Source organism: Oncorhynchus keta, chromosome 28, assembly GCF_023373465.1.
Source record: "Oncorhynchus keta strain PuntledgeMale-10-30-2019 chromosome 28, Oket_V2, whole genome shotgun sequence".
NCBI lineage: Eukaryota > Metazoa > Chordata > Actinopteri > Salmoniformes > Salmonidae > Oncorhynchus > Oncorhynchus keta.
The window spans coordinates 56,624,410-56,644,055 of NC_068448.1; the positions used below are offsets into that span (position 1 = coordinate 56,624,410).

The 19,646-nt window shown below is 43.6% G+C and overlaps 2 protein-coding genes across 2 annotated transcripts; one reads left to right on the forward strand and one right to left on the reverse strand.

The window, feature by feature from the left end:
- The first annotated feature begins 1,239 nt into the window (after positions 1-1,239).
- On the forward strand, positions 1,240-4,564 carry LOC127913028 (gap junction delta-4 protein). The gene is made up of 5 exons (XM_052484235.1): positions 1,240-1,258; positions 1,896-2,041; positions 2,203-2,398; positions 3,043-3,320; positions 3,351-4,564. The coding sequence occupies exons 1-5, from the start codon at positions 1,240-1,242 to the stop codon at positions 4,257-4,259; spliced, it is 1,548 nt and encodes a 515-aa protein (XP_052340195.1). The 3' UTR covers positions 4,260-4,564.
- An 11,871-nt stretch (positions 4,565-16,435) lies between these two features.
- Positions 16,436-19,181, reverse strand: fzd8a (frizzled class receptor 8a). Its single transcript, XM_035741618.2, has one exon. The coding sequence runs from the start codon at positions 18,725-18,727 to the stop codon at positions 16,976-16,978; it is 1,752 nt and encodes a 583-aa protein (XP_035597511.1). The 5' UTR covers positions 18,728-19,181; the 3' UTR covers positions 16,436-16,975.
- Positions 19,182-19,646: the final 465 nt, after the last annotated feature.

Consider the following 19,646-nt stretch of genomic DNA (forward strand, 5'->3'; position numbering starts at 1 on the left):
CAACCTTTTAAAATAAGTAATTACCCGTGTTTTACAGACATTTACAGCAAATCCACTGCAGTCCTCAAACACACATACAGACGCACATGCAATGCCCCCCCACGCTCAACCTAAATCCCCCTGGGTATTCACCACAGCCCGTAACTTAATCCCCACAGAGCAGCCTCCACACATGGAACATGTTTCCACACAAGTACCTGATAATAACTGGAACTCTTTGTTTATGTTTATTTATTTTTATTTCACCTTTATTTGACCAGGTAGGCTAGTTGAGAAGTTCTCATTTGCAACTGCGACCTGGCCAAGATAAAGCGTAGCAATTTGACACATACAACAACACAGAGTTGCACATGGAATAAACAAAACATACAGTCAATAATACAGTAGAACAAAAGAAAACAAAGTCTATATACAGTGAGTGCAAATGAGATAAGTTAAGGAAATAAATAGGCCATGGTGGCGAAGTAATTACAATATAGCAATTAAACACTGGAACGGTTGATCGGCAGAAGATGAATTTGCAGGTAGAGATACTGGGGTGCAAAGGAGCAAAATAAATTAATACCAGTATGGGGATGAGGTAGGTAGATAGATGGGCTGTTTACAGATAGGCTAAGTACAGGTGCAGTGAACTGTAAACTGCTCTGACAGCTGGTGCTTAAAGCTAGTGAAGGAGATGTGAGTCATTTGGCAGCAGAGAACTGGAAGGAAAGACAACCAAAGGAGGAATTGGCTTTGGGGGTGACCAGTGAGATATACCTGCTGGAGCGCGTGCTACGAGTGGGTGCTGCTATGGTGACCAGTGAGCTGAGATAAGGCAGGCCTTTACCTAGCAGAGACTTGTAGATAACCTGTAGCCAGTGGGTTTGGCGACGAGTATGAAGCGAGGGCCAACCAACGAGAGCGTACCGGTCGCAATGGTGGGTAGTGTATGGGGCTTTGGTGACAAAACGGATGGCACTGTGATAGACTGCATCCAGTTTGTTGAGTAGAGTGTTGGAGGCTATTTTATAGATGACATCACTGAAGTCGAGGATCTGTAGGATGGTCAGTTTTACGAGGGTATGTTTGGCAGCATGAGTGAAGGATGCTTTGTTGCGATATAGGAAGCTGATTCTAGATTTAATTTTGGATTGGAGATGCTTAATGTGAGTCTGGAAGGAGAGTTTACAGTCTAACCAGACACCCAGGTATTTGTAGTTGTCCACGTATTCTAAGTCAGAGCCGTCCAGAGTAGTGATGATGGACGGGCGAGCAGGTGACTTTATGACTGCTTATTGCCTGGCATCTGCCAATGCTAATCAGCATAAATCTCCAGTCATTAATGGGGCAAGCCCAGTCTGTACCCCATGCTGTGTCCAGTAAAGATGTGCTTCTCTGAGAGGATGAAAGGATTTATGACAGCAAGGCAACAATACAGGGGAATACCAATGTGGTCCTTCTTTCCCATGGCAACGGTTAAAGCTTCCATCCTTGCTTTTCGTCTATCCTTTTGTTTATTATATACAATTCCAGAGTTTTTTTCCCTTCAAGTCTCACACAAAAGCCATTTAAAAACTTGCCATGAATTATCCCGATTCAACACAATTCATCATTCACCATGGTATCCAGCCAACATGACAATGTGAAGAAGATGCCACATGGACCCTCGATGTCCTTGGCAGGGATATACATTGGGACTAGCTTTGAAATGCTTTCCATTGTGCTTGAGAACTTAATACGGCAACTTGAATGAGTAATCCTGCAGCTTGTTATTCTCCTGGAAGGACACCCAGCCAGCCACCAAAATATCTCAGCAATGCCAGGATGGTGGACATGCCTCTCTTAACTGGTGGGTAAGAATAACCCTTACAATGGGGCTCACTCCCATCTCCTGTTCTGTTGTCTGAGGACAGTGGTCGCTGGGACAGGACAGACATTGGGAAGAGACCAGAGGCAAGACGGGACTGACGTTGGGCTGACGTCAGGCACGGTCGACTCCACGGACTCTGGAGGTGTACGGACTCTGGAGACTCAAGAATTTGGGAAGATGTTCAGATTTGTATCCGTTGTGTTAGGAGAAACTAGCCACCTATTCTATCTGATCACCTGGAGCTGCCTGGCTGATGTAGATTCTAGAAGAGTGATTGTGCTATTCTAAATGAAGAGAGATTCATCTGTTCGAACTGGACTCGAGTGTCTCGTTAATCTGCTCACCTGGAGGTCACTGGCTCCTGTGGAACCATTTTTGCCCTGGTGTGGAGGCGGGTTAGAGTGGACAGTGTCCTGGTGATCGAGGAGGAGAAGAGGCTCAGACAAGGCTTCAGAGGGCCTTCATCATCATCATCTGCTAACATGGGCAGACAGGGCGCTTCCGAGGTGGTCTTCATCTGTCTAAACCACAACATAACGCTTGTAGGTGAGTATCTTGTGGATCTTTCACTGAGCGGAATGCGGACTGGATTTGTCATCGTAAAAGATTGTCAATCAGAAAATATCAGAGAGAACATCAGTTTGCTTTGCATATATGACTATGTATGTTTTATGCAGTTCTGTCAATTCTGGAAGTTATATTCTTCCATTGGTTTGATTTGACATCTGACAAGGGCTCATAGAATAGATCATCAGAATGCCCAATGTCTGTCAGCCTGTCTAAGCTCAAACTCAAGGTGAGAACTTTCCCCTATCTGTTAGGTATGAATGATTGACAAATGTTTGACCCATATAGGTAAAATAAGTGCAACTTACTAAACTCCCTGTCAGACAAAATTCTGTTTTAAAGTTTTGCATTTCGGGATATTTTCCATTTAGAATATATTGATATTCCCCAAAATACCTAACAATTTTTATGAAAATGTACAGGCAAGATATATTTTCTTGGTAAGCTTATTAACACATGTATTATTAGCAGTTAAAAATAATTTAAGACTTTAACAGTCCTGCAATATTAAATTAAACTACGTGATTTCAACATATCTGTAATATTTATTGCAATATAAATAGCAAGTGTGAGTGGTCGTGACTAACTCTGACATTCTTTACTTCACCTTCACTGTCTTCCAGGGAAGATATGGTTGATCCTGATGATTTTAGTGAGGATCCTGGTCCTGCTCTTTGCAGGATACCCCCTCTACCAAGATGAACAGGAACGCTTTGTGTGTAACACCATCCAGCCGGGCTGTTCCAACGTCTGCTACGACATCTTCGCTCCTATCTCTCTGTTCCGCTACTGGCTTGTTCAGCTGCTCGTTCTCTGTCTCCCATACATCATCTTCGTTACCTACGTCATCCATAGAGTCACATCACGCCTCACCGTCGACACTACTGACCCCTCAGATAGAGTTGGAGCTGAACCGCTCTACCAGATCCAGCAGGAGTCATTCAGGAAGATGGCCCTGGCCAAGACATCTCTCCAGGCGCAGCACGGCAGGAGTCAGTGCTTCACAGGAGCATACACCCTCCATCTTCTGTTCAGGATACTGCTGGAGGCCGGGTTCGGGGTTGCCCACTACTACCTGTTTGGGTTCTATATCCCCAGGAGGTTCCTGTGCCAACAGACTCCCTGCACCACTCAGGTAGACTGCTACATCTCCAGGCCCACGGAGAAGACCGTCATGCTTAACTTCATGCTGGGGGCCGGAGCCCTGTCGTTATTACTCAACTTGGCTGATCTCATCTGCGCCATCAAGCGCTCGGTGACTCAGAAGACCAAAAGGAAGATGTTGGTGGAGAAGATGTACGAGCAGGAGCAGTACTACCTCCCCTCCAGTGGGGGGAGCAGAGGCGTGGAGGCTAACGTCCCTCTACTTCCCCAGAACCTGGTGGTGGAACCTATAACCTTCCGGAAGAGAGGGGCCAGTAAGTCCAGCACTGCTGACCAGGGAGCCTATCCCCATCTGGGGGAGGCTGAGAACACCTCTGCCCCTCGCTGTGGCTCTAGTTTCTCCTCGGGGCATCCAGGCGCCAACACCAATGAGAACAACCTCTACCCTGCAGCCCAGGAGGAGGGCCCCGAAGCAGAGGGGAGCGAGGTGGCTCTGTGCCCTGTAGAGCCCATCGGGACACCCAGGTCCATCAGGGTTTGCAAACGCAGTCGCCTCAAACCGCCTCCGCCCCCACGACGGAACCTGTGCCCCCCAACGGCAACCGCTGCGGGCGTCTCACCAGGAACAGCGGTGTGCACCAGGAGAGTGGGTCAGTACACCCTGGTAGAGATGACAGCCTCGGACTTGCAGTCCAACACCAGCGAGGGCCAGGAGAAGAGGTCTGAGTGGGTTTGATTGGACTGAGATGATGCGAGAGCTGCAGCTCTGAGGAGAGTGATTTTATTTATTTCCATGATGGAGACGTGAGAACCAGTGTTGCGGAAGCTACTCTGAAAATATAATTTACGAAGTTAACAATTACTTCACGCTGAAATAACTCAATTAAGCTACACTAAAGCGACCCTTAAAAATATAAGTAACTTAACTAAAGTTACTTTGAAGAAGTAGTTCACTACATCCAAACTACTTCATGATAAATCATATCTAAATATGAAGTATCATAGACTACATATTGCAATTACAGATCACTCTGGAGTCAGATAATAACACAAAAACAATGTTTCAAGTGAGAACTAGAAAGTTCTGATGCCAAATGATTGCCTACTTAAATAGTTAACCACTACATGGCTAAAATGTAATACAAAAAAACACTGCCAAGATTTGAATGTAGTTCAACTACCACCGAGCTACTGCAAAGGGTAGTTACATTACTAGTTGAACTAGATGTAGTTCACTACTCCCAAACGCGGGTGAGAATGTCAGGATCAAACCCACCTGCCTCTGTGGGAGGTGGTGACAGATTCTTATGTGGCTAATACAGCAGCAACTGTTGGAGAAATTAAATCCTTTAGGCCCATTGTGTGCTGTAAGACTGAAGTTCATTCTGACATTCAGACTACGCTTTCACACCAGGATAATTACATGAAATACGTGTCTGTCATTTCTATCTGACCATGTGAAAAATGCACATAGTTATGCTGTTATTATACCATCAGTGCGTTGGCATAAACTGTATAATGTATATTCTTTTAGGATGACGCAGAGAGAAGATAATCCAGTCGTGGATACTATCTTACTGCCAGGGACTCACTGCCTTGGTGCCTATCATTATAGCCGAGTGTCCTTCAGTAAAACCTTTAGTAAAAAGCTATAACTGTTCTGCCCACCTGTTCTCTCTGTCTACGTTAGATCCCCTATCACTGTCAGAAAACAAAGACAGGCCTTGACCTGTCCTGGCCCTGCCCCCAGCTAGGTCAAAGGTCAAAGATGACTAGAGCTTAGCTCTGGGTTCAAGGTGGACATGTACATACAGCCTGCGGATGGAGACATGTTTGGATGGACACAAGGTCAGGTGGTCAGGTCGAGTTAAAAGACAATGACCCTGTAAGGTGCTACTCCTCCAGGCCAGGGTCTTCAGTAGGGAATGATATATCAGACCTGGCATCAAATAACATTCAAAGTCATTTCAAATACTTTCTGTGCTTTATTGAGCTTGCCTGGCTTAATAGAACCAACAGAATAGTCCCGAAACTTCAAACCTTCTGCCTCTGGCATTTCACGCAGGCTCAATGTATTTGATTTAGAATAGAATTTGAACCCAGGTCTGGAGGATATACTTCCCCTCAGATATGGCCCATCCACAGTTGGAATCTTCCACAGTTGGAATCTGTATTTATGGAGATAGATTGTCACTCTATTTCAAGGCCTCTGAGGGCTTCAGACATATACAGAGTCTGGAAATAGAGTGAGGTGGTGCAGGGTGTAACTCAACTGGACACTACTAGAGCTGCATCCCAAATGGAACCCTACTCCCTATACTTATAATGTTTTTATTTAACCTTTATTTAACTAGGCACGTCAGTTATGAAAAAAATATTATTTTCAACGATGGCCTACCTCGGCCAAACCCTCCCCTAACCCGGACGACGTTGGGCCAATTGTGCGCCGCCCTATGGGACTCCCGATCATGGCCGGTTGTGATAAGGCCCGGGATCAAACTAGGGTCTGTAGTGACACCTCTAGCACTGAGATGCAGTGCCTTAGACCGCTGCGCCACTCGGGAGCCCTATATAGTGCACTACATTTGGCCAGAGCCCTATGGGGTAGGTTGAAAGTAGTGCACTAAATAGAGAATAGGTTTCCATTTGGGATGTAAACTTAATGTGGCCTACCTAGCTGCCTACCCTTCAGTATGTCATTGTAGCGTTTGTTTCACCTCGCCGGTCAGATTCATTTGTGAGAGTCGGTGTGTGCACGGTGCAGTGTGCCATCACTTGTGGCTGACTGTCAATCGTAGTATGTCATGAAAGAAGCATTTGATTCCTTTTACACATTGTTAGAACCCTGTCAGAGCATGACTGTTTAGTGGTTTATTAGCCTTTACCTTGGCTGACTTGTCCTTTGGTTTAAAATAGTTTTTGTTGAGATGTCATTTATTTTTCTCTCGAAAGGTTATATGTCATTGTTTTGTTATACAATGATTTCTTTTCTAGGGCAAAGCATCCAGTCGTCGTCATTGTGACTGTCAGATACAGGTCATAAGCACTTTATACGCATTTCTAAACATATCTAAACATGTATTTAACCAGTGACTAACCAACAAAGGATTGCACTGTATACCACCGCCCAGTTATAAATGATCCCCATAGATTGGGGTACAATCTGATTTGGCCATGGGGTGAACCTCTGTGTAAAGGGATAGCTCTTGATCTTGATTTGCCATTATGTCTCCTCCTATGGTCCCTTTGAAGGTGACAACAAAGCTTGCTCCTACCTCACGGAGTCTCTAACGACACTGTAATGTGAGTGAACTGAGCTCAGCGCCATAGGGCAATAAGCTCAACTCCTCTCTGGTGAGATGCTTGATGTCATATGATCTGTCTTCGTCTAGGGTACTTGTTGCAGATAAATGAGTTCTGTGAAACAGGATGTACAATTATAAAAGTGTTTGATTTGTTTGTATTAGAGGCAAAACGGACGTTCATTTCCTTCTGTCTTCGTATACTTTTTGCAGGTTTTTTGCATTTTAAAAATCGTTTTTATTTGTTTGTATTAGCATGAAAGCAGACATTCATTCCCCTCTTTCATTGGTGTTATGATTGGTTGGGTGAAATGGGTTTGGAGGCCATTCAATGCAATCAAGAGTCTGTGAAGTGACTACTACAGGTGATTTTGGGTCTCTACAGATTACTATTTATTACTGTGTTATAACTACTTTATTGTACAGCCACATTCTTTCAACAATTGATTTCATAATAGTTGTTTCATTATCTGTTTGCCATGGTCAACTGAAGAGCTATGCCCTGGCCTAGTATTTGTATCTTAGTGTTTACACTGAAAGTCAGCTGACAAAAGATTATTAGAAATATCAAATCATGAGGTATCCTTTACTGAAATAAGGTCTGTGATATAATGGAATAATGTTGTTTTTTAAAGACTAGATATAGAATTTGTTTGGATGTTTTCTTGTAACACCCCACTGCCCCCCAGTGGTATGAACCATTAAGTATTTTTTAAATTTAAAATCATACCAATTTGGTATCTAACCACCTCATAATACTTTATGATGATAAATATCAATGTTTATATATATTTATATTTGATGAACTCTATGGGTTCAGTTCATTCAGTCTGAGTGAATGTGAGACAGTGCTGCGTTGATAGAAGATCAAAGCCTTTCTTCCTCAGCTTTCAGATTGAGTATATGTATATATATATACTGCTCAAAAAAATAAAGGGCACACTAAAATAACAAAATACTTTTTTCTTTACATAGTTGAATGTGCTGACAACAAAATCACACAAAAATGGTCAATGGAAATCAAATGTATCAACCCATGGAGGTCTGGATTTGGAGTCACACTCAAAATTAAAGTGGAAAACCACACTACAGGCTGATCCAACTTTGATGTAATGTCCTTAAAAAAAGTCAAAATGAGGCTCAGTAGTGTGTGTGGCCTCCACGTGCCTGTAAGACCTCCCTACAACGCCTGGGCATGCTCCTGATGAGGTGGCGGATGGTCTCCTGAGGGATCTCCTCCCAGACCTGGAGTAAAGCATCCGCCAACTCCTGGACAGTCTGTGGTGCAACGTGGCGTTGGTGGATGGAGCGAGACATGATGTCCCAGATGTGCTCAATTGGATTCAGGTCTGGGGAACGGGCGGGCCAGTCCATAGCATCAATGCCTTCCTCTTGCAGGAACTGCTATCACACTCCAGCCACATGAGGTCTAGCATTGTCTTGCATTAGGAGGAACCCAGGGCCAACCGCACCAGCATATGGTCTCACAAGGGGTCTGAGGATCTCATCTCGGTACCTAATGGCAGTCAAGCTACCTCTGGCGTGCTGTGTGGCCCCCCAAAGAAATGCCACCCCATACCATGACTGATGTTGCAGGCAGCAGAACATTCTCCACGGCATCTCCAGACTGTCACGTCTGTCACGTGTGCTCAGTGTGAACCTGCTTTCATCTGTGAAGAGCACAGGGCGCCAGTGGCGAATTTGCCAATATTGGTGTTCTCTGGCAAATGCCAAACGTCCTGCACGGTGTTGGGCTGTAAGCACAACCCCTACCTGTGGACGCCGGGCCCTCATACCACCCTCATGGAGTCTGTTTCTGACCGTTTGAGCAGACACATGCACATTTGTGGCCTGCTGGAGGTCATTTTACAGGGCTCTGGCACTGCTGCTCCTTGCACAAAGGCGGAGGTAGCGGTCCTGCTGCTGGGTTATTGCCCTCCTACAGCCTCCTCCACATCTCCTGATGTACTGGCCTGTCTCCAAGTAGAGACTAGAGTGAAAGCACTGCCAGCATTCAAAAATGACCAAAACATCAGCCAGAAAGCATAGGAGCCACCTGCAGAACCACTCCTTTATTGGGGGTGTCTTGCTAATTGCCTATAATTTCCACCTGTTGTCTATTCCATTTGCACAACAGCATGTGAAATTTATTGTCAATCAGTGTTGCTTCCTAAGTGGACAGTTTGATTTCACAGAAGTGTGATTGACTTGGAGTTGCATTGTTTTGATTTCACTCTAGGACTGTATGCATATATATATATATATATATATATACGGTACCTGTCAACAGTTTGGACACACCTATTCATTCAAGGGTTTTTATTTATTTGTACTATATATAGATATATAGCTTATACACTGTTCAAAAAAATAAAGGGAACACTATATATATATTTATTTATATGTATATATATATACGGTACCTGTCAACAGTTTGGACACACCTATTCATTCAAGGGTTTTTATTTATTCGTACTATATATAGATATATAGCTTATACACTGTTCAAAAAAATAAAGGGAACACTATATATATATTTATTTATATGTATATATACATACAGTACCTGTCAACAGTTTGGACACACCTATTCATTCAAGGGTTTTTATTTATTTGTACTATTTCCTACTGTGGTAGCCGCCATGCTAGTTAACTGTGCCTTGAATTCTAAATAAATCACTAACAGTGTCACCAGAAAAGCATCATCACACCACCTCCTCCATTCTTCACTGTAGAAACCACACATGCGTAGATCATCCGTTCACCTACTCTGCGTCTCACAAAGACACTGCAGTTGGAACCAAAAAATTCAAAGGACATATTTCCACCGTTCTAATGTCCATTGCTTGTGTTTCTTGGAACAAGCGAGTCTGTTCTTCTTATTGGTGTCCTTTAGTAGGGTTTCTTTGCAGCAATTGGACCATGAAGGCTTGACTCACGCAGTCTCCTCTTAACAGTTGATGTTGAGATGTGTCTGTTACTTGAACTCTGTGAAGCATTTATTTGGGCTGCAATCTGAGGTGCAGTTAACTCTAATGAACTAATCCTTTTCAGCAGAGGTACCTCTGGGTCTTCTTTTCCTGTGGCGGTACTCGTGAGAGCCAGTTTCATCATAGCGCTTGATGGTTTTTGCTTCTGCACTTGAAGAAACTTTCAAAGTTCTTGAAATTATCCGGATTGACTGACCTTCATGTCTTACCAATCATTTGTAAACTTCTGGAAAAAAATTGTGATTGACCAGATACAATGCTATTTCACGGTAAACAAATTGACAACAGAATTTCAGCATGCTTATAGGGAAGGACACTCAACAAGCACAACACTTATACAAGTGACTGATGATTGGCTGAGAGAAATTGATGATAAAATAATTGTGGGGGCTGTCTTGTTAGACTTCAGTGCAGCTTTTGACACTATCGATCATAGTCTGCTGCTGAAAAAACGTATGTGTTATGGCTTTACACCCCCTGCTATAATGTGGATAAAGAGTTACTTGTCTAACAGAACACAGAGGGTGTTCTTTAATGGAAGCCTCTCAAATATAATCCAGTTAGAATAAGGAATTCCCCAGGTTAGCTGTTTAGGCCCCTTGCTTTTTTCAATTTTTGAGTAAAGCAAGAGTGTTTATGTATGCGCATGACTCAACACTATACACGTCAGCTACTACAGCGACTGAAATGTCTGCAACACTCAACAAAGAGCTGCAGTTAGTTTCAGAGTGGGAGGCAAAGAATAAGTTAGCCCTAAATATTTCTACAACGAAAAGCGTTGTATTTGGAACTAAACACTCACTAAACCCTAAATCTCAACTAAAACTTATAATAAATAATGTGGAAAGTGAGTAAGTTGAGATGACTAAACTGCTTGGAGTAACCCTAGATTGTAAGCTGTCATGGTCAAAACATATTGATACGGTAGTAGCTAAGATTGGGAGAAGTCTGTCCATAAAAAAGCAATGCTCTGCCATCTTAACAACACTATCAACAAGGCAGGTCCTACAGGCCCTAGTTTTGTCACACCTTGACTACTGTTCAGTCGTGTGGTCAGGTACAACATAAAAGGACTTAGGAAAATTGCAATTGGCTCAGAACAGGGCAGCACGGCTGGTCCTTGGATGTACACAGAGAACTAATGTTAATAATATGCATGTCAATCTCTCCTGGCTGAAACTTTTATTTATGAGAGGTATTGGCATGTTGAATGCACGGAGATGTCTGTCTGGAATACTTGCACACAGCTCGGACACCCATGCATACCCCACAAGATATGCCACAAGAGGTCTCTTCACAGTCCCCAAGTCCAGAACATACTATGGGAGGCACACAGTACTACATAGAGCCATGACTACATGGAACTCTCTTACACATCAAGTAACTCATGCCAGCAGTAAAATTAGTTTAAAAAACTGATTAAGGCCTCCCGGGTGGCGCAGTGTTTAAGGGCCACCAGAGACTCTGGGTTCGCGCCCAGGCTCTGTCACAACCGGCCGCGACCGTGAGGTGACGCACAATTGGCCTAGCATCGTCCGGGTTAGGGAGGGTTTGGCCGGTAGGGATATCCTTGTCTCATAGCGCACCAGCGACTCCTGTGGCGGGCCGGGCGCAGTGCACGCTAATCGAGGTCGCCAGGTGCACGGTGTTGTCTCCGACACATTGGTGCGGCTGGCTTCCGGGTTGGATGCGCGCTGTGTTAATAAGAAGCAGTGTGGCTTGGTTGGGTTGTGTATTGGAGGACGCATCAGAGCCCGTATGGGAGTTATAGGGATGAGACAAGATAGTAGCTACTAACAATTGGATACCACGAAAAAGGGGGTAATAATTCAACAACGACCAAAAAAATATTTTAAGAAATAAACATTTTAAAATTTTTAAAAATGATTAAAAGAAACCTTATGGAACAGCGGGGACTGTGAAGCAACACAAACATTGGCGCAGACACATGCACACACACGATAACATATGCAATATACATACACATGGATTTAGTACTGTAGATATGTGGTAGTGGTGGAATAGGGGCCTGAGGGCACACAGTGCATGTATTGTGAATGGATTGTAATGTTTTATAAACTGTCCAGGAAGAGTAGCTGCTGCTTTGGCAACAGCTAATGGGGTTCCATAATAAATACAAATACAAATGATAAGGTCGTTTTTCTTTGCTTATTTGAGCTGCTCTTGCCATAATATGGACTTGGTCTCTTACCAAATAGGACTATCTTCTTTTTTGGTTACTAAATGATTCCATATGTGTTATTTCGTAGTTCTGATGTCTTCACTATTATTCTACAATATAGAAAATAGTTAAATTAAAAAAAAAAAAAATTTAAACCTTGAATGAGTAGGTGTCAACTTTTGACCGGTACTGTATATATGAACACGTGGCCATACGGTCTGTTCACAGTTAGGCATCCCCCTGCAAGATGGTATGAGATGTATTCTCCATGTTGCATGTCTCCCCTCCTGAATATCGTAGTGGTCCGACTATAAACTGTCCTTTGTGGAAGAACGTCTGGGAAATAGCTCAGTCCTTCAGATAAAAGGAGAACTTTTCCTTTTGTGTGTGTGTGTCAGTCACAGGGGGACCGAGGGAAAGGAGCACTGTGTTCCTCCTTGCCGTGTGGGGGACAAGGGGGTTGCATGGGAACTCTTGAGAGGCAGGATGTTGTACAGACCATTCTCCCTTTGCAGGGTCATTGTTGTCATGCTAACATGACATCTTTGTCACACACAATAACAGTTCTGGCTCTGTTGACACCTGTCCTTAAGTTAGAGAGGTACTAAAACGGCAGACTTCTTAGTTGGACTGTCGGACCACTTGTCAAGTGGTCTTTGAAGTTAATTAAGGTAACTTAATTGGATCAGAGGATACTTTGAAGAAAGGATATGTCACAATGATAGAATTTCCCATTTGGGAAAACAAACTGGGTGTAGCAGGTGGTAGAGTCAGGTGTGGGGGAAGCCTGTCTTCTAGTGTGTTTCGAAATCATAAAGCAACTTTAATCCCAAGCCCAACTGTAACCGTTTCTGTGACGTTTATTTCCCTCGTGGTGTAACTCCAAAATCTGAGAGAACACAGATGTCGCTGAGCTCTTTATTTCTCAACATCTGCGTTTTGAACAGGCCTGTTGGGAACATGAGCATAAAACCAGTCTACGGGGTCATGAACCCTCCCACTCCATATGAGCAAGTCACAGAGCACAAGGGTCAGGGCATGCTCTATCTCATACAGTAGATGTACTCATACACTCGGATACACAGCTGTGGGGTCTTTTTTATTAAGTTGTAAATGTTGTCGTCTTCACTGTAAATGGAAGGGACAGGGCGGCAGGTAGCCTAGCGGTTAAGAGCATTGAGCCTGTAACTGAAAGTTTGCTGGTTCAAATACCTGAGCCGACTTGGTGAAATATCTGTCTGTGTGTCACGCCTTGGTCTTTGTATTTTGTGTTTTCTTTATTATTTGGTCAGGCCAGGGTGTGACATGGGGTTATGTTGTTGTATTTCGTATTGGGGTTTTTGTATTATTGGGATTGCGGCTGAGTAGGGGTGTTGTATGGGCTTGGCTGCCTGAGGCGGTTCTCAATCAGAGTCGGGTGATTCTCGTTGTCTGATTGGGAACCGTATTTAGGTAGCCTGGTTTCCCTTTTTATTTCGTGGGTGATTGTTCCTGTCTCTGTGTAGTTTCACCAGATAGGCTGTAATAGGTTTCACGTTCCGTTTGTTGTTTTGTATTTTGTAATAGTTATTTCATGTGTCGCTTTTTCCAATAAAGTCATGAGTAACTACCACGCTGCATTTCGGTCCGACTCTCTTTCGACAAACGAAGAACGACGTTACACTGTGCCCTTGAGCAAGGCGCTTAACCTTTAATTGCTCCTATATGTCGCTCAGGATAAGTGTTTGCTAAATGACCCCAAAAAATATAATAATAAAACAATACATACAAATGAGTATTCAGCAAAGCTGTGGTATAGTCACAGATCACTGTGGTGAAATATTAATACAATACCTAATTACATTTGTGTCCCTTTTATTCTTTTGTGATTTTCGCACACCCCAACGTGCTGTTTGGGGTTGGTGACACATAGGCTGATTATAGCCAAGAGAACAGTTTTGATTTCTGGCAAGCAAATTATCTGAGGTTGGTGTCAGAGTTGCTGTGTGTCCTCCATCCTCACTAAGGCTTTGTTCTAATGTATAGGCCTACTCCACTCCACATCTCACCTCACGCACTAGGAGATGAAAAGGGTGTGTGTGTGTGTGTGTGTGTGTGTGTGTGTGTGTGTGTGTGTGTGTGTGTGTGTGTGTGTGTGTGTGTGTGTGTGTGTGTGTGTGTGTGTGTGTGTGCTTGCGCTCGCGATCAATGGCGTTTAATAAGCATAACCTGGCTCTGACCCTCTGCAGTCCTCTGTGTTGCTCCTTCAAACACTGTGATTAATATTTAATGGCCTGGCCATGTCAGAATGCATGCATCTCTTACCACGTACGGCAGAAAAAGGAACAACATAAAGGCTACGAATGCTTCGCTTCACTGCAGCCACTGATTAGGAAATCAGACAAGTCAATCGCTGCAATGCAATGGGAGGTTGCTTCTTGCCTCGCTGCACAAAACTAGAGGATTCAAGATGAGTTCTTTAATCTTGTTGGTGAGGATTTCACTCTGTTAATAGTTGATATTAGGTGGAAGGATAGGCTAGCTACCTTCTTCTCTGTCTGATACCACAGTGGTGATACATTGTAGGCTATTTACACACGGTATATATACATTTTTATTGACTATGTTTGTTTATTCCACGTGTAACTCTGTGTTGTTGCTTGTGTCGCACTGCTTTGCTTTATCTTGGCCAGGTCGCAGTTGTAAAGGAGAACTTGTTCTCAACTGGCTTACCTGGTTAAATAAAATAAAATTAAAATAAATGTGCCTATTATTCTGAGTAGAACACAAAGGTTATTTCCACAAAAAAACACATGCATGCTTTAAAAAATACAGATTTGAAATGGATTCACGTATCAATCCGATGTGTGAAGAAAAGTGTCATCTCAGAAAACAAAAGGGAACTATATGGAATCTGTGTGTTCGGGTCATAAGGTCAGAGTGGACAGCCATTTGAAATTTTGGAGTCACTTCTGATTACGATGTGAAGCTCATCTTAACGACACTCCCAGGGAGTCGCAGGGTTCAGGTTTTACTTTCTTAGATAACATCCCCAGATTTGGGTTACGATCCTCTTAAGAAACAGACGGTTCTCCGATAATTACATCTTGTGACAATCAGCCAAGCCAGGGCATGCCCGGTTGCCCTGAACCGCCCGCTTGCTCAATAGACGTGCGTGTTAAGAGGAAATCAGATGCACAGCTTTCTTTTTACCACTAGGTGGGAGTATGAAATCATATCTGCGTGGTTTTTAAATTAAACCTAAGTTACCTCTGCAGGGTAAGTTTGGCCAACCTCATGTGCGTAAAGTTGATAGTAACACAAATGAATAACTGTTTCCTCAAAGCTGATAGTTGAAGCTCCAGGTCAGAGCACAGATCCAGGTAAATGAAAATAAGTGTCATAACTTTGTAATAACAGTGTTATAGCTGTAGGCTTAGTTGTTAGTTAATAGGCCTATCTTCATTCCAGGCATTCTGTTATGGACACACCTCATTTAGGTCCAGTGTTTTGACTCACAGCAGTTCGCTTTAAAACACTCTCAATTGACATCTCTGTCCATTGCATGGATCTTCATCCAAATAACTCTTAGCCGGGCCACAAAACACATAAGATCCTTGAAAAATACCTCAAACATCAGAGGATCACAGTCACATTTGACATTTTGCTGAAAAAAATGTGCACCTTTTATGTGGGGTTATATTGTATCATCTTATGCCAATGCATTGGGGTTACTTGGACACAAAGATACATTTGCTGCAAAAAACGTCTGTCCCGGGGCGTCCTAAGATGTGACATGATGTGAACAGACCAGCTGTGGAGCATTCACTGCCATTTCAATATCATGTCAAAACCCTACGGTCTTCATAATAGGCTACATAGAGAGTTGAGACAGAGATGTTTTGATTCAGCTTTATGAAATGGGAAGAGTTGCAGCTCTGCTCTGACAAAAACCAAAGCGAGAGAGGAGCCCTAAAAGTTCTTTTAATTCAATAACGGCGTCCATCAAAGCAACAACAGCCGCGCAAATTGGACATTAGGGGATCCTTGGCGCATCTGAGGGACACTTCTAACTACATGTCACCTTTTATCCTCTGCCATTAAAAAGTGAGATCAAAGTACCCGACAGATGAAAAGAACCCATTCCCTACATTTAAACTCTATTCAACTTGGTCCTCTTTTAATCAATGAAGTAGCGGGCCTATATGCAAAGCATGTGAAGAGTTTGAACCCTTTATGGAGAGGGGATGCTTCAACTCAACCCCGGCCTCTAATTACGAGGCCATTGGTTTAAAAGGCTTCTCTTTGCTGCTCAGATTCACAAAAGCATCTATTACAGCGGTCTTCTACATGGTGACTGACTGACCGCAAGGAACCACCGCGTGCGTACTGAGTACCAGTAGGGAGTGATTTGTAGAAGAATCAAATAGCTTTAGGAAAAGTTACACGGAAGTTTTACATTTATCAAAAATGTTTATTTTTATTGTCAAAATAAAAGTCATATTTGCTTTTTTACAAAGAGACATCTTCTACACTTTATACACATTTACAATAGCTTATACATGTTCTTTTATACAGAATTTACAAGTTTGTACATAACCATTATATAAATACATCTTTATAATTAAAAAAATGACACGTATAATATTTGAGCACTATTAAGGCTTAATTTAAACCATCTTTGATATTGTTCTGATTGATTCATACAATTACATCTGACTGGCACTATGTTAAGGTTATCAATCAGTCCTTATAGGGTTATGAACTAAATGTTTCTTTGCGTAAAAAGAAAGAACACATAATGCCCATGTGCCCAGAAATGTCAGTCTATGTGTTCTATACATATGAATGGGTAGGAATGAACTCTTGTTAATGCCAGGTAGGCTACAATGTTATAACCAGTTCTTCAACAGTATGTTAAAATGCTAACTGGTATAAAAAAAGAGTGCTAGCCAAGCTCCGGAACAATTAGCCCATTAGTCCATCCATGGGTTTCTCTTCAAACCTGTGACAATGGCATCTGTTTTGGGCAAGATACAGAGCTGGCAGTACCCGATCTCCAGGTTAGTCCTGTGCTCACGTCACTGTACATTGAGCCACTGGTCCCTTTGCTACCCCAACAGCAGCGCGTGCAGAAGGTCCTCCATGATTCCAGGGTCTTCCCCGACCATATCCACACGCCGGACGTGATGCCCACCAGAAGGCACATAAAGTACTTCAACATGAAGACCGCATAGTCCGGCTTGTTCAGTTCATGCTCCGACAGACAGGAGCAGTTGTGGGTGATCTCCCAACTCTGTCTGTTGTGCTGCTCGTAGAAGTAACAGGCCACTATAATAGTGGCAGGTACGGTGTACAACACAGTGAATATCCCTATCCTTATCATCAACTTCTCCAGCTTGTCTGTTTTGGTGCCACCCTGTTTGATCACGCTGCGTATCCTGAACAGGGACACAAACCCGGCCAGGAGGAACATAGTGCCGATAAATAAATATATGACCAGGGGGGCCAACACGAATCCTCTCAGATTGTCCAAGTTTTGATTGCCAACATAGCAGATTCCAGCCACTGAGTCCCCGTCCACAGAGCTGAGGGCCAACACAGCAATAGATTTCATACTAGGGATAAGCCAAGCAGCCAGGTGAAAATATTGGGAGTAACTGGCTATGGCTTCGTTTCCCCATTTCATCCCAGCAGCCAGGAACCATGTCAAAGAGAGAATGACCCACCAGATAGAACTGGCCATGCCGAAGAAATAAATCAATAGAAACACAACAGTACAGAGTGCAGGGCCAGTGGTCTCATAGTGAATGTGTTCCACGTCATACTCCCGGTTGCAGGCCACCTTTTCGTGTCCAGCGATTAGTCTGACGATATACCCGATGGAAACAAACATGTAACAGACAGAGAGGAAAATAATGGGTCTCTCTGGATACTTGAACCGCTCCATGTCTATGAGAAAAGTGGCAACCGTTGCGAACGTGGACACGAAACATAACACGGACCACAGACCTATCCAGAACGCGGTAAACGTTCTCTCGTCTTGCGTAAAATAGGGGTTATGGCAGGGCATGGCGCAGTTTAAAAGCTGCCCGGTCTTCACCCGGTTGTAGAGGTGATGCCGGTCAGTGTTTACCGGGACCATGGGCGAAAGACACTTGCACTGCGGCTCGCAGGGAGCCGGCGGTTTGTATTTACCGGGAACACCGGGTCGATTGTGTCCTTTGTTGTTTTTATTAGGGTTAAACGCCTTACCCGGATAGTTGGTAGGCTTAGAAAGGGCCGGTGATACTGTGGTCGAGTGAGTCCTATTGTAGTCCATACATAACATCTCCGGATTGCCTTGAACCGGTAGCGAGTCACATTTCATTCTGTCTGGCCAGGGAAAACCATACTGCCTCATAAGAGGCGCGCAGCCTGCCTTCGCTCTCTCGCAGACGCTCCGGCACGGTGGCAGTGGTTTCTTATAGTCCTCTAGGCAAATAGGAGTGTACATGCTGCAAAGAAAGAACTTGAGGTCCGGCGAGCACTGGATTTCAACCAGAGGCCAAAACTGGTGTACCTCCAAACCCGCCTCGTCCTGGGTGTCGTGATTGAACTGGTTGGGCATGTAGGTATAGTTGTAGCCGATCCCCTTGCAGAGAGGCACCGCAATCTCTTGGCAGGTGATTTCCTTCGCCGTGGTGCCGCTGGATCTCGGTAAAATAGCAAGTGCGAGGAGCAGGTATATCCCCGACAGGTAGCACTCCATCCTTTATCGGATCCCTCTCCTCTGTTGATAAAACAGCAGTACAGTAGTCCTCTGCCTGCTCCTGTCTCTTGCCAGAGCCTGCGCAGTCTAATTAGATCGTGTACAGTGAACCCATCTCGCTTACTCTTTTGGCACGGAGTTGCAAGCAATTTGCAAACCGTGTATACTTTCAGAGGAGGAGCGGGGTGAGAAAATATAGCCTTCAGGCGAGCAGGAGCAGTCAAGATGGCTGAGGACTGAGGAGAAGCGAGAGATGCAGAACACCCTGCTTTATTCCCTTGTAAAAAAAAAAAAGGTGCTATGGTTATCCTGTAGCTTATCCTCGACCAGGCCTCTTTCCCCTGAATTGGTTTGCATGCTCCTTTTAAAACGATTATAGAAGTTTAAAAATCGTGGCTACTGTTTCTCGAAAAGCAGTGGCTACATTCGTTGTGTGTGCTCTATGTTCTATTGCCCATACAATTCGTTGTGCCACGGACGCCACGTTCAGTATTTATATTGGAGACGTGAAGTCCTCCCCCCATGCTTCGTTGACAAATCAGACAGCAGGGGCGGGACTTTGGGATAAGTCAATCAAGTTTTCTCTGAGCGTTTTGTTTAATAGCCTTAGTTTGTTTTTCAGTTGCCTGCGGTAATGTTTGACCAATTCCATTAGAAATGCGACGGAGTATTCGTGTAACACAAGGCGTAAAGGGAGGTGAATAGGTTTACCAGGTGTAGAATAGCAATACCATAATAGTAATACAGTAATAACACAATATCGATCACATTTATATAGGCTACTGTAATTTGTATGACGCTAGAATGAAAAGTAGCCAGTAGCCACACTAAAAGTGAAAATGCACACGGTATTTTCATTTTATACCTTTGTCAATTTTCAGTAAAAGAAAACAATCACTATTGACACTGATAAAAATAC